This window comes from Nicotiana attenuata, chromosome 1 (genome assembly GCF_001879085.1).
Source record: "Nicotiana attenuata strain UT chromosome 1, NIATTr2, whole genome shotgun sequence".
NCBI classification, from domain to species: Eukaryota; Viridiplantae; Streptophyta; class Magnoliopsida; order Solanales; family Solanaceae; genus Nicotiana; species Nicotiana attenuata.
The window spans coordinates 9,376,598-9,392,914 of record NC_031989.1 but is presented as its reverse complement, the minus strand read 5'-3'; the positions used below and the strand labels follow the sequence as shown (position 1 = coordinate 9,392,914).

General features: G+C 38.2%; 1 protein-coding gene across 1 annotated transcript; it reads left to right on the top strand.

The window, feature by feature from the left end:
* LOC109236652 (vesicle-associated protein 1-2) lies at positions 9,615 to 16,243 on the top strand. Its single transcript, XM_019402875.1, has 8 exons — positions 9,615 to 9,932; positions 10,046 to 10,116; positions 10,191 to 10,272; positions 10,492 to 10,607; positions 10,752 to 10,901; positions 11,012 to 11,053; positions 14,296 to 14,373; positions 15,768 to 16,243. The coding sequence occupies exons 1-8, from the start codon at positions 9,881 to 9,883 to the stop codon at positions 15,876 to 15,878; spliced, it is 702 nt and encodes a 233-aa protein (XP_019258420.1). The 5' UTR covers positions 9,615 to 9,880; the 3' UTR covers positions 15,879 to 16,243.

Below are 16,317 nucleotides of genomic sequence, written 5' to 3'. Positions count from 1 at the left end.
GCTCGATAAGTATCGTTTCAATTCCTCCGATGCTTGCTGGCATTTCGGGGTCCATGCGAAATTATTTTTCTTTTTGAGTAAGGAAAAGAACCTGTGGCTTCAATTTGATGACCTGGAAATGAATCTGCCCAAGGCGGCTATCCGTCCTGTTAGCCTCTGTACGGCCTTCACACTATCTACGATAGTGATATCCTCGATATCCTTGATCTTGTCGGGATTGATTTCGATTCCCCGATTTGATACCATGAAGCCGAGGAACTTGCCCGAACTGACCCCGAAGGCATATTTTTCTGGGTTAAGCTTCATGTTGTACTTCCTCAAGATTTTGAATGTTTCCTGCAAATGAGTTAAATGGTCCTTTGCGCACAGGGACTTAACCAACATATCGTCAATGTAAACTTTTGCCCAAAGGGCATTACATTGTAACAGTATGTTCCAAACTTAGTGATAAACGAGGTCTTCTCCTGGTCCTCCGGGTTCATCTGAATTTGATTGTACGCTGAATAGGCATCGAGAAAGGTAAGGATCTCGTGGCCAGCCATGGCATCAATCATACGATCGATGTTAGGCAGTGGAAAAGAGTCTTTAGGGAATGACTTGTTTAAATCCTTATAATCTACGCACATTCTAAGTTTGTTCCCTTTTTTAGGGACTACAACTACATTTTCTAACCTCTCGGGGTATTTTACCTCCCGAATGGATCCTATTTTAAGAAGTTTAGTTACCTCATCTATTATGAATGCATGCTTCACCTCGGACTGGGGCCTTCATTTCTGTTTCACCGGTTTGAATATAGGGTCGAGGCTTAGCGGTGAGTTGTTATTTCCGGTGGGATCCCTGTCATGTCTAAATGGGACCAAGCAAAACAATCCATGTTATCGATAAGAAATTGAATGAGTTTTTTCCTAAGTTCGGGGGTTAACCCCGTTCCCAGGTATACCTTTCAGTATGACTTGTTCCGGCTCCTCGACCGTTAACTTGGTTGCATCTGAATCTTCGGGGACAACGAAAGTTCGAGGAGCAAGGAAATCCTCTTCTTCTTCTTCGATTACCTGTTTCTCCGATTCGGTCGAGGCTGGGGACGGTTATTGCTATTCGGTCGTCTGCTTATCTTTGGTGCTCGATTTTTCTGAGGTCGAAGGCACTGGTATCGGCGTCACCTCATCGACTGCAAACATTTCTTTTGCAGCGTGTTGTTCTCCGTAAACTATTTTCACACCATCCATTGTTGGGAATTTCATCATCTAATGAAGGTTCGACGGTATTGCCCTCATGTTGTGGATCCATGGCCTCTCGAGTAGTACATTATATCTCATGTCGCCTTCGATGACATGGAATTTTGTATCTTGGATGGTCCCGGCCACGTTCACTGGTAGGATTATCTCCCCCTTCGTTGTTTCACTTGCCATGTTGAAGCCGTTTAGGACTCGAGATGCAGGTACAATTTGGTCCTGCAGGGCGAGCTGCTCTACAACCCTTGATCTGATTATGTTTGTTGAGCTACCTGGATCCACTAGAACAAGTTTAACTTGAATTTTATTTAACAAAATAGAAAATACCAGGGCATCATTATGTGGCTGAGAAATGACTTCCGCTTCCTCGTCATTGAACGATAGGATGCCCTCGGGCACATAACTCCGAGTTTGTTTTTCTCTGGTAATCGACACCTTGGTACGTTTGAATGTGGGCCCTTGTGGAACATCGAACCCGCGAACGATCATATGGATTACATGTTGTGGATCCTCCTACTCATTCTTTTTATTGGCGTCTCTTTCTCTGAAGTGATTCTTAGCTCGATCACTAAGAAACTCTCGAAGATGACCCTCATTGAACAATCGAGCTACCTCCTCCCTCAGCTGTTTACAGTCTTCAGACCTATGGCCATGCGTGCCATGATATTTACACATCAAGTTTGGATTTGTTTAAGAAGGATCGGTTTGTACAGTTCTGGGCCACCTGGTGTCTTTGATCTTTCCGATAGCCGATACGATCCTCGATGCGTCGACACTGAAATTATACTCCGATAACCAAGGTGCTTCTGCGAGATCGGTATGTTTATCAAAACCACTCTTACTCATAAGTCCCCGAGAATTTTCCCCTCGATCATTTCTTCGATCGTTCCGAGGAGGATTACGCCCCGAACTATTGTTTCTTCAATCTGCGACATATGGCTGATATCGTTCCCTATTTGATCTCGGTTCCCTGTCGGTATCCCTCGAGGCTTTAACTGCCAATCTATTTGGATTAACTGAACCTGAGGGGGCTCCCAACTGGTCGTCCTCGACTCGAAACTTCGATTGGTTACGATTATGTACATATGCCAAAGTTACAGGTAGGTACTCGATCAGGTTTTGCTTCAACTATTGTGACGCGATCGAACTCCGCTCTTTCAACCCCTGTGTAAAAGCTTGCACGGACCAATCATCTGAGACTGGTGGTAATTCCATTCGCTCCATTTGAAATCGGGATACGAACTGCCTTTGCATTTCATCACTCCTCTGTCTTATCTTAAAAACGTCTGATTTCCTTGTCGCAACCTTTATAATTGCCTATAAATTCTGAGGCAGGGCTCCATTTTCTACACACGAAAAATACTCCAGAACTTCTTTCTTTCTGAATATACTGCATCCTAATTCGCAGTCTCTCTCTATCAAATTCGTAAGTGTGATTTTGCTCCGTTCTTTGAGTTCGTTGGTATCCTGCAGTTTGTATTGCCACTGTTGCAGGAAGGTTTATTCCGTTTTATCCTGGGAGGATTTAATCCATTACCTTGGCAACGTGTGAGGGGGTTAAAATTCCTTAAGGACACACAAGAAAATTGTGGACTCGGAATATTTCTTAAACTCTTCTGTTTTTCCAGTTTCTTTTATTTTTTCTAACAATTTTTTTCCTGATTTTTGGTTTAACACAGTAACGCTCACAAGCTTAAGGAATTTTATACTAACGTTTCTGTGTTGAAACATACATTAAACTGTTATTCATATTTTGTATACTGTTTTGGAGACTAAAGCCTTGTTGCTTTCTACTCCAATAATTCTTTTTGTCCGGTTTAAAGTACATAAAAACTTTGCCGGAATAATAAACGTACGGGTTTGAAGTATATAAAAATTTCACCATTGTTACGTGTTGTATGTTTGATATTCAGTTTGAAGATATCAAAACTTCACCGATTTAACAAAGTTCTGTATTATTTTCAACTTTACAGAAATATATGAAAACCAAACTAATGGAAGTGTTGCGGGAACGGGTGCTACTGTTACGAGTGCTGCTGCCTCGTCAAGTCGTTCTACTCCTGCTCATGCTATGGCACCGGCAGAAAAACCCGGAAAGTTTTCCGGTATTGACTTCAAATGCTGGCAAATGAAGATGCTCTTCTATCTTAGTACGTTGAGTTTGCAACGTTTCATCAAGGAGGATCCTCCGGTCATGGCTGAAAATACTCCGGATGATGAACGACTTGTTGTAACTTAAGCATGGAAACATTCTGATTTCCTGTGCAAAAATTACATTTTGAGTTGTTTGGAAGATGGCTTGTACAATGTCTATAGTGTCATGGAAACTTCAAAAGCGTTATGGAATGCGCTTGAGAAGAAGTACAAGACTGAGGGTGCCGGACTTAAAAAGTTCGTGGCTGCAAGGTTCTTGGATTTCAAGATGATTGACACTAGGTCGGTCATAACTCAAGTCCAAGAACTACAAGTCATTGTACATGACCTCCTTGCTGAAGGTATGGTCATAAATGAGGCCTTTCAAGTCGCTGCTTTCATTGAGAAGTTACCTCCGTTGTGGAAGGATTTTAAGAACTATCTTAAACACAAACGGAAGGAAATGACACTAGAAGACTTGATTGTTCGTTTGAAGATAGAAGAGGACAACAAAAATGCTGAAAAGATGTCACGTGGACACTCGACAATAATGGGGGCAAACATTGTTGAGGAGGCACCACAAAATAAGAAGAGGAAGAAAGCTTCTGGACCAAAGAATTACCCAAGTAAGAAGAAGTTCAAGGGTAATTGCCACAACTGTGGAAAATCTGGGCATAAGGCAGTGGATTATCCTGCGCCAAAGAATGATAAGAAGAAAAAGAATCAAGCCAACATGGTTGAAGATGAAATGGAAGACTTGTGTGCCATGTTGTCTGAATGCAACTTGGTAGGAAATCCGAAAGAATGGTGGATAGATTCTGGAGCCACCCGCGATGTTTGTGCTAACAAGGAGTTATTTTCTTCTTATGCCCTCGCAGGTCCCGACGAGACAATCTTCATGGGAAATTCATCTACGGCCAAAATTGAAGGAGTTGGCAAGATTGCGTTGAAGATGACGTCGGGAAAAATAGTGACTCTAAACCAAGTCCTCCATGTTCCAGAAATTCGCAAGAATCTTGTGTCTACCTCACTTCTTGTCAAGAATGGATTCAAATGTATTTTTGTTTCTAATAGTGTTGTACTAAGTAAGAACGATTTGTATGTAGGAAAAGGTTACCTAAATGAGGGCCTTTTTAAGCTAAATGTAATAGCAGTTCCTATCAATAAAGTGAATGCTTCTTCTTACTTGCTTGAGTCAAACACTTTATGGCATTCGCGTTTAGGTCACGTAAACTTCAAAACATTGCGAAAGATGATAAATCTAGAAGTTGCCAAAATTTGATTGCATTAATTCCAAATGTCAAATATGTGTGGAATCAAAGTATGCTAAGCATCCTTATAAGTCCGTTGAAAGGAATTCAAGTCCTTTAGACTTAATTCACACAGATATTTGCGACATGAAGTCAACACCATCTCGCGGTGGGAAAAAGTATTTTATTACTTTTATTGACGATAGCACGAGATACTGCTATGTTTATTTACTTAATAGTAAAGATGAGGCAATTGATGCTTTCAAGCAATACAAGAGTGAAGTTGAAACGCAACTAAACAAAAAGATCAAAATGATAAGAAGTGATAGGGGTGGCGAATATGAATCTCCTTTTGAAGAAATATGTTTGGAAAATGGCATTATTCACCAAACAACTGCCCTTTACTCTCCACAATCTAACGGAATTGCGGAGAGAAAGAATCGAACATTGAAGGAGATGATGAATGCGTTGCTGATAAGTTCTGGCTTACCACAAAACTTGTGGGGGGAAGCTATACTTACAGCTAACCGAATAATCAACCGTGTACCTCATAGTAAAACACAATCCATTCCTTATGAGAAGTGGAAAGGAAGGAAGCCTAGCTTGAAATACTTGAAAGTGTGGGGGTGTTTAGCTAAGGTACAAGTTCCTAAACCTAAAAGGGTTAAGATAGGTCAAAAAACGGTTGATTGTCTGTTTATTGGATATGTAACCAATAGCAAGGCATATCGTTTTCTGGTTCATAAATCAGAAAATCCTGAGATTCACATTAATACGATAATAGAATCAGATAATGCTGAATTCTTTGAAACTATTTTTCCATATAAAAAGGAAAGTGAAGTGACCTGCCAAAAGTCAAAACGACTTCGGGAGGAAATAATAGATGATATGCCTAATGAAGAAAATCCGAGAAGAAGTAAACGTCAAAGGACATCTACTTCATTCGGTCCAGATTTTCTGACTTTTCTGTTAGAAAATGAGCCTCGTACCTTCAAGGAAGATTCATTGTCTTCCTCAGAGGCACAATATTGGAAAGAAGCTGTCAATAGTGAAATAGAATCCATATTGAGCAACCATACTTGGGAATTGGTTGATCTTCCTCCAGGTAACAAAACGTTGGGTTATAAATGGATTTTCAAGAAGAAAATGAAAGACGATGGTACTATTGACAAATACAAGGCAAGACTTGTTGTCAAAGGATTTAGACAACGAGAAGGTCTTGACTATTTTGACACATACTCGCCGGTAACAAGAATTACATCCATTCGGATGCTAATAGCGTTAGCCGCCTTGTATGGTCTTCAAATCCATCAAATGGATGTAAAAACAGCCTTCTTAAATGGTGATCTTGAGGAAGAAATTTACATGAACCAACTTGAAGGGTTTGTGGTTCCGGGAAAAGAAAAGAAGGTGTGTAGACTTGTTAAGTCTCTTTATGGACTAAAACAAGCACCCAAACAATGGCATGCGAAATTTGACCAAACAATGTTGTCAAATGGTTTTAAGATTAATGAATGTGATAAATGTGTTTACATTAAGAACGTTCCAAATCATATAGTCATTGTTTGCTTATATGTTGATGATATGCTAATAATGAGCAAAGACATTGCCGACATTCAAGCTACTAAGCGCATGCTTGCTAGTAAGTTTGATATGAAAGACTTAGGAGTTGCCGATGTAATTCTAGGAATTAAAATCCAGAGGACTCCTCAAGGTCTAGCTTTGTCTCAATCACATTACGTGAAAATGGTACTTGAAAAATTTAAACACTTGGAATTTAGAAGTGCAAGAACTCCAATTGACTTAAATCATCATCTCATAAAGAATAAAGATGAAAGTACGTCTCAATTGGAGTATGCTCGTGTGTTGGGAAGCTTAATGTACATCATGAACTGTACACGACCTGATATAGCTTGTGCGATAAGTAAACTTAGTCGATTCACAAGTAATCCCAACAAACATCACTGGGTAGCAATGAAACGAGTTCTGGGATATTTGGAATATACCCAAGACTACGCTTTGCACTACAATAAATATCATACGGTTATTGAAGGATATAGTGATGCTAATTGGATAACCGGCTCATCAGAAACAAAGTCCACAAGTGGATATGTGTTTACTGTTGGTGGAGGAGCAGTATCTTGGAACCAAACAAACGTGTATCGCTCGCTCTACAATGGAATCAGAGTTTATAACGTTGGATAAAGCCGGTGAAGAAGCTGAATGGCTTCAGAATTTTTTAGAAGACATTCCGTTCTGGCCAAAACCTTTGGCTCCTATTTGCATACATTGCGATAGTGAGGCTGCAATAGGACGGGCAGGGAGCGTTATGTATAACGGAAAGTCTCGTCATATACGACGAAGACATAACACCGCTAGACAACTACTTTCTAGTGGAATTATCACTATTGATTATGTAAGATCAAATAATGTGGCGGATCCGCTTACAAAAGACTTAACTAGAGAGGGAGTTGAGAAATCATCTAAGGGAATGGGACTATGGCCGAGGACAAGTCAACATGGCGGTAACTCTACCTAGAATTTTGGATGTTCCGAGATCTAGGTTCAAGGAGCTCAAACAAAGTTGTGATTGACCGGTTCAACATTGTAAAAATAAAATTTTTGATCCATTCTCGTGATGAAGACAATGTTCAGTAACAAGGATAGAACTTTACACGTTCTTTAATGATTACCTAAGTTTGATGGGTATTTATCAAATAGTGTCAATCTAAAGGATTACACGTTTAGGAATCACCTATGTAAGTGTGAAGTGGAAGCCGCTTCAGTGAGAATTCTGTAAGGCCAATTCTCTACGCACTTATGAAACCAGGCGGTGTTCATGGCTAAAAACGAACACAACAACGAGAACCAAAAGACGGTTAAGGGTTGGTTGTGTGACATATGGTTGTCTAGGTATACACTAAAGTTCGACGGTTCAAAGATATCAAATCTACCGATTGACCGAGTATATCCGACATATGTTCACTACGGAAAGTTCAAAGGGAAACCTACTTATCCAGATGCAATTAATCCTTACTTGCAAAATCACATAGCTTTCATCTATGATCTTTCTTGATACAGCCATTCCCATTTATGTGGGGGATTGTTGGACTTTAAGCCACTGGGTTTTAAAGTAGAAGAAGTGTAAATTGGAAATGGAGGAAAATAAAATGGAGGGAAATTGAAAATTTGAAGAAGTGAACTTTTGTCTTGCACTTTGTCCCTCATTGGTGAGGGACAACCACATTTGTGTGCTTATATATAGAATCACTTCTTAAAGCTCTTAAAAGGAGTTGAAGAGAATGAACCCTCGCGCCGTCGTCGCCGCTCGCTCGGCTTGACTTCGGCTTTGGATTTGGATTTGGCAAATGATTGATCGATAAGATTATGTTTGGACAAAATTTATTTAATTATTTAATAATTAATTAAATGGCAAATCACTGCTGAAAATACGCCAAAACCCTGCTGAAGGTTCCGAGGGCCTCTCTGGCCGCGGCTCTGCCGCGACCGCGGTAGAACCGCGGCAGGCTGATTCAGAGAGCCTCTCTGTACCGCGGCAGGCAGCGTATTCTTCTGAAAAGGCACCTTTTCCAGACACCTCTTCTGATAATTGCCTATAAATTCTGAGGCAAGGCTCCATTTTCTACACACGAAAAACACTCCAGAACTTCTTTCTTTCTGAATATACTGCATCCTAATTCGCAGTCACTCTCTCTCAAATTCGTAAGTGTGATTTTGCTCCGTTCTTTGAGTTCGTTGGTATCCTGCAATTTGTATTGCCACTGTTGCAGGAAGGTTTATTCCGTTTTATCCTGGGAGGATTTAATCCATTACCTTGGCAACGTGTGAGGGGATTAAAATTCCTTAAGGACACACAAGAAAATTGTGGACTCGGAATATTTCTTAAACTCTTCTGTTTTTTCAGTTTCTTTTATTTTTTCTAACAGTTTTTTTTCCTGATTTTTGATTTAACACAGTAACGCTCACAAATAGTTCCAAGATAAAAATTAAATATGACAACATGAATTATCAATAGCTAAGGTACGGTTGAAGACAACATTCCAAGCCAAGTTTTCCTCAACTTTTGCACCTACATAGAATCTGTTTTTTTTTTAATCTTAAGTGAAAAAATAAGTGCTTCCAGGCTTCAGCATTTCAAGAAATATATAAAAGAAAATTTGTGTTAAAATTAATTGCTATAATTTTTTTTTATGAATAATGATAAAAGGTAGAGAGAAATGCCTTTCAACAATCAAGCTCCATTTCTCATGACTATTATTATTACGTAATTAATTTCACTATGGAAAAGTTAACCCTGCAATAGGAAACTTAAAAAAGTAAAACAAATTTCCAAAAGGGAAAATATTCAAAAGGGAGTAAGGAAACTTAAAGGTCAAACCGAAAACTTTGATCGTATCTCTTAAACTTTAGTAGAAACGTTAGATGACAACTAAAATATTTTAGTTAAGTGAATTAGTTGATAGAAGGAACAGTTCATACACAAGGTAGAAATAAGGTCATTCTTATTATCCTCCTTAGATTCCACTTGTGAAATTTTACTGGATTATCGTTGTTATTGTTATTTTGCAAATATTATAAATATTATTTTTGTATCAAATTATTAAAATTAACTTTACTCACAAAAGGTAGTAAGTTACGTACTCGGCATGTAATGCAAGAATTTTTGTTATATTGCCAATTATATATAATTTAATTCTTCGTTGGAGACAACAATAAAAGAGAGAGGCAAAAGGTCCAAATTTGCTCATAAATATTTTGTTTAACTTTGTTCTCGATTAGGAGTCAACAATAACAATATCGTTTCTTTTTAGTATGTACAAATAACTATCATATTTTTATATCTAAGACTTATTTTAAATATAATTTTAAAAATTATTTAATTTTTTCTGATATATTAGTATATCACCTAACAAGGAAAAAAGCCGCTTACTGAATTTAAACATGCGCCAGCTTAGCCAGCATGGGTAGAAGTCAGACAAAAGACACTGTCCCACGTTTCTTTCCTACTTGGCATCACTCTCCCCACTCTCTCTATTTCTCCCTCCTTTTCTCTGTCTCTCTCCATAATCCTAAATAAAATTCCCAATTTTTGTAAAAACCCAATCATTTCTCTTCACCTCGAGATCCTCGCCGCTAAACAACTTCCAAATCCCACCTCCGTCGCCGGAAACCGTCCGAATCCGTCCTTAAAATAGAATCTCCGGCAGATACCTAAAATATTATATAGAGAAGATCGCTGTCGAAATGAGTAACGGAGAGCTACTTCAAATCGAACCTATTGAGCTTCAGTTTCCCTGTAAAGTCATTCTATTAGAAACTTCTAGAACATTCTCTACCTTGTTTGAACTTGTTAGATCCGTCTGTTGTTCTCTTGTTTTGATTTTGTTTTTTTCTTCTTATGTTGAATAGTCGAATTGAAGAAGCAGATCTCATGCTCCTTGCAATTGACCAACAAATCCGATAACTATGTTGCCTTCAAGGTATCATGCAAATTTACTGTAATTATTATTATTATTTTTTTTTGTTGTGATTACATTTTCTTTTTGGAATTTAGGTGAAGACGACGAATCCAAAGAAGTACTGTGTAAGGCCTAACACTGGAATTGTGATGCCTCACTCTACCTGTGATGTCACAGGTCTCTCTCTCTCTCTCTCTCTCTCACACACACACACACACACACACAGTTCTCCTTATATGTATGCCGCTGCATGTTCTTTTGAGTTTGCTAAATATCTTTTTACTAGTAATTGGTGTTATAATTATTAGTAGTAGTTAGGGATTAAGATGTAGTAATTGTTGATATTGATGTTTTTTTGTTTTGTTTTGTAATTGTTTATACGATTTATGGGTTCAGTTACAATGCAAGCACAAAAAGAGGCACCACCAGACATGCAATGCAAGGATAAGTTCCTGCTTCAAAGTGTCGTGGCAGGCCCTGGAACTACGCCTACGGATATTACTCCAGAAATGGTAAAGATTATTAAAGTTTTGTTGTTGTGGTTGTTATTGTTGTTAATTGATTTGAAATATCTGTTCTTGTTATTGTTTCTGTTCTGCTAAATGTTAATTGATGAGAAGTACCATGGTTTATCTGCGGGTATTTTGGTTTTTTAGTTCAACAAGGAGTCAGGGAATCATGTTGACGAGTGCAAGTTGAGAGTGGCTTATGTTCCACCTCAACCACCATCACCTGTGCGGGAGGGGTCTGAGGAAGGTTCCTCACCTAGAGCTTCTATATCTGAAAATGGAGCTGAGTTCCACAATGTGAGTTTTTAGGTGTCTTGCCCTTATGAATTTGAAGATTAAAGATTTCTTTTTTGGGGTAAAAGCTAGCAGGATTCAAATGGAAAATGAGATATCCGGTTGTTATGCAGGCTTCAAGGACATATGCTGAGCCACAGGACAACTCATCAGAGGTAGTTTTCATTTTCCAGAATTTATGATGTTTCTCTGGTAACTGATAAGTTACTTGATTTGTGTTATTATCTTTGTTGTCAAGTACGTACTCATGTCAACAGGAACCACTAAGTTTCTGGTATCTTGGAGTCAACATTGTGTGGCTAGCATTTATTTTGCTTATTGTTGCAGTAGCATATTGTCCATTATACAGTAAATATCACTTGATAACCATGACTTTGTAGCTTTCAAGAATTTCCCTCATCGCATTCATGGTAGTCCTAGTCCCGTTCATGGTAGTCCTAGTTGTGCCTGTTTGTTTAGTATTTTCAACACAGTTTAATCTTACCATATTGTTTTCTGTGCAATTAGGGAGAGCTTCTATTGATGTCTATTCATTGTAAACTTTTTTGTTCTTAGTGGTTGGTTAGAGATTTTTTTTCCCTTCACATATTTGCATTTTTAGCTGCCTGGATTTCTTCGATTAACAGATTATTGCATACCTTCGTTAACTTTAGAAGGTTTTTCATCCTGTCTTATTTGGCTTGAGGTGTGATCAGTGATCAAACTCTCCGCCCCCTCAAAGACAAAAACGAAAAACAGAAATACTACATTTTATAGATGTTATATAGGGGACTTTCATATATAATACGTAATAATTACTTCTAGAAGGGGCTTACATATAGATTTCAGTCTGTTTCGAACATCCAGTGTAGGTTGTTTGAAGAGAAAGAATTTGGAAGCCACCTTTTTATATTGGTTGCTCCGGACAGTGAAGTCAATCCCTTGATGTGAGTTAAGGTCCAATATGGCTAGCAGCAGATAAATTCTTCCTGAGTACAACTTATTTTTCTTTGTATAATTGCTCTTATAAATCAACCGTTAACCAATGATGACTGACTCACTAGGTAGAAAAGCTTTTGTGCTCTCAGTTGCTAAATGGTGAACATGAAAGCAAAATGCTTCAGTGTTCAGTCATCAAATTAAAGAAAATGCTGACTTGAAAACTAGAGGGGATGGGTTGCTTTTACGGAATAGTGAATAGAGAAGAAGGGATAATGTGCTAATGTTTACATCAAATCCAAACTTCCAAAATTGAGGCTAAATGAAACAACAGAAGGTAGTTGTCCAGTTTCTAGATGCATCTTAATGAGGATTCCGGGGGGAATTTATAGCAAAAGGTATATTAAACATGGCAATCTTTCTAGGGCCTTTGCATTTGAGCATTGAGAATTGTTTGGTTTGTGTGTCTCTTTTTTCCACCTTTCCAGTGTTTTGCTCTTATAAAGTGGCCAAGATTTTTCTTGGAATACTGTCGTTTTTAATTTGACTTTATTATTATGTTTTCTAATTGCAAGGTGTTAGCCCCACATTGGTTGAGGGATCAGCCATAGTCTAGTCTCTTTATATGGTGTTGTATGATCCTCACCTTTTGCGTCGACTTAGGTCCAATGTCTATTTTTCTTAATATGATATTATAATAGAGTCAAATGCATCCCTGATGTTGGCCCGATGTGGGCGTGGGCCTTGTCCACTCTCCAGATGTTCAGTCCTGGGCGTGCCAGGATGTTAGTCTTACACTTGCTGAGGGTATGGACAGTTGTCTCCTTTTCTCTTTTTTTTTTTGGCTTGATGAAATGGACATTTGTCTTGGACAATCCTCAACTCACGAGCTGGACTTCGAGGTTGAGTTAGGTTCGAGGTCCCTTTTTTTAGCACAAGGTATTACCACGTGGGTATGGAATATAGTGTTCCTTGATTGTCTAATCAGAATGACAACTGAGCAATGGGAAAGGTACTTTGGATATGCTATGCCCTTTGCATTGAGTGGAGTATCATTGTTTTCATTGTATACTTCTTTTTTCCTCATTTGCAAATTAATAAAAATATTGCCCCAATACCGTAATTGCCAGTATCACACAATGAAATAAATGAGAATGTATTAGATTCTAAATATCTTAGCCACTCGAATACCTGGTTACCTCCTGATTGTGGTTAAAAACTCAGTCTGGATCAGGCATATCAACTGATCTTTGCTACAGAGGTTGAGCTATAAAACACCTGTAATTTGAGGAAGAATGGCAAACCACTTCAGTTGTTGAGGGATAGCTGAAATTATCAAGCTTCCCTCAGGAGAGCCAATAGGCAGATCTTTTTAATTCTAATAAACAAATTCTCTAATTGAACTTTCTCGCCCTTGAAATTTTGTAAGTTCATAGCATGTTCCCTGTACTCTTATCTCCACCATGCACCCATTCTGTCAAAAAGGACAACTCTCTGCAAAGCTAGTTGATTTGAGCTATGTATCAAAAGCTGTTATAAATCTCATGTATAGTTCCTCATTATTTCTGACCCAGCCTCCATCTTTTTACCTGTAATATAGGTGGTGCTTTTCTTTGCCATTTTGGCTCAAAATGTTGTTATACATGCATACGAGAGAAGTAAACTGTTGCTTACAGAAGAAAAAAATTACTAGGATTTAATCTAATATAGACAACTCATAATGGAGCTTTATTGTGTTAAAAGTTTTGCTAGGTTGTCGTAGATCAAACTTTTGCTTGGTGAAGACATCCTTTATTCCAGAAGAATTACAAAGTCATGTTCCTTTTCTTGTTGTGTTGGCCACCTACTGTGGGCAGTTTTATTTTAATGATGCGTTGTTATTTGGATATCCTTTCCTTTTTTGAAGTTGTTTATTCTCATGATCAATGCTATATTGGACATGCAATCATCTTCTAAGAAATTTCATATATCTGTGTATTTGATCCTTTGGTATGTAAGAGCTGGTACTACTATGTTCTTCTGGCTTAATATTTTAACTTGGACCACTAACAGTGATGCTAGAAGAATTCAAGATAAGTAGGAGAAAACCTGTCAGTCTAAAATCTCTCTCTGAAGTTCGAGTGGAATCATTTGGTTCTATGATGGTATAAGACACATTCGTTTTCTTGCATATATTATTAGCTGTATAAAACATTTATTTTGTAGCTCTAGTCATTTTTTAGGCTTTTGTAAATTACAAGTGTAACTAATGACTGCTTAGGCCCTGCATTTTTTTGGCTTCAGCAAATGTACTGTTTAAAATTTTCTTTCCACTCATTCAAATGAATACTTGTTTCATAATAGGTGGATGTTACAGACTGTAAAGTTTGTCGTTTTAACTAAACCTGGATCGCTGTACACTGTTCTTTGGAGAAGAAAAGATGCAGAATAACTTTTTAAGGAAACAAAAGATTGAGGAATCTTTTTCTTTTATTTGCAGGCAAAAACACTAATTTTGAAGCTGACAGAGGAGAAAAATTCTGCAATGCAGCGAAGTAACAAGCTTCAGCAAGAACTGGTAAGGGCTTTAACATAGAAAATTAGAAATATATATTACTGGTTTTTTTTTCCGTCTTATAAGAATTCTTGCAACTTCTCACTATATCTTACAGGATGTATCAGCAATTTCAGAATTGATCTTTCTGTTTTCTTTTTCTTTCTTTCTTCTTCTTCTTCTTTTTTTTTTTTTTGAGAAGGTACATTTGTTGTACATATATTAACTGCACCAAAGCTAGTGCAATCATCCATAGTTACAAAAGGTGGAAAAAAGTGTATTAAGCCTTAACCTACTTACAAGGATCCTAAAACATCAACAAAAGACTCTAGATCTTCCATGTATTCTTGCTTACACCAAAAATAGTTTTCTTTCTTTTTTCCTTCTCTTTAAAGAGATTGAAGGGTTCAGAAGAAAAAAATTGAACTTCAATTAATAGCTGATTAGAGAGGGCTAAAGATTGTACTTGGAGCAATGGTAAGGTTGTCTCCATGTGACCTATAGGCCACGGGTTCGAGCCGTGGAAGCAGCCACTAATGCTCGCATTAGGGTAGACTGTCTACATTATACACCCCTTGGGGTGCGACCCTTCCCCGGACCCTACGCAGGATGCTTTGTGCACACCGGGATGCCCCACCATGGCAGTCCGATGCTTTGTGCACCGGGCTGCTATGGTGTTTGTGTATTTAGGCAATGACAGGGTGATTGAGAGAAATAAGATTTTTCAATTACATGGTCAGATATGTTAACTACGTAAGTGGATCTTGAGGTCTGGACATGCATAGGACAGGCATTCTGTTAGTAGGTCAAGCATAGAACAAGCATTCTGTTAGTTGGTCAAGCCATTGTATAACCTTTCTGCATTGATGAGGCAAGCATCCTTTGTTTTATTTGTTCCCTTTGTTTTGATAACTGCATCCCTCTCTGCTGCTATAGGAAAGCATTGCCTTTTTCTTAATCACATGGATGAAAGCACATTCTTTCTTTAATTCGTGTGCACATAAGATGAAATCTTTTATTATGGAAAAGGACGATATAGCTTGATAAGCTGCGCAGTGGATCTCAAAAAAGGCGACAATTAGAGAACCTCGTCGTCAGTTCACGTTTGCATGTGCTACCTTTAAGGGCGGGCTAGCGTGTGGCATTTTCATTATTTTGGTAATGAATGGATTAATCATGAGCTCTCGCTTGCTTTTTGGTGACTGTATGATTAGCTAATTGCTATATTTGTTGCTGCCGTGTAAGAGAATTAAGGGTCAGGCTACTGCATTTTGAAGTCACTGGCTCTTGAACTGAAATTCTATTCTAAATATTTGACACAGAACCGAGTGGCATCTTTTCCCATGATGGCACTGCAAGAAACTTATTGTGGCCTTCTGAATGTTATCCTTAAACTTCATGAACCTTGTTGGATGCAGGAGTTCTTGAAGCGTGAAAGCAGCAGAAGTCGTGGCGGAATCCCATTTATGTATGTTGTTATTGTTGGACTGCTTGGGATCTTTCTTGGCTATCTTCTCAAGAAGACATGATCACTAAGAGGTTGCTGCTGTATCGTCAGTGCCCCAAGTGTTAAAAATTATAGAACCTTGAAGAAAAAGGTGACTAATCCAGTAAAGCTTTGTATCATTAGTTGTCTGGTTGACTGAAATGTACAAGACAGGTTTTAATCTGTTTCTGTAATGTGAGCTCAAGAGCTTCATCGTGTGACTAACTGCATTTGACATCCTTTGCCTACATGTGGAGGAGACAATTTAGTTTGCCAATTAAGCATACCTCCTGATTATGGTCTGTTCACTGATAGTCTTTAGAGTTGATGTGATCTTATTGGTATGGACAGACGGTTTTGATTTACTTAGACTAGTTTTACATTTATAGTTACAACCTTATTTCTTTAGATTTCATACTCTCTAATATCTTATGTTATGCAATTTTCTAGTTATAAACATATGATGTTTAGAAGTTGAATCT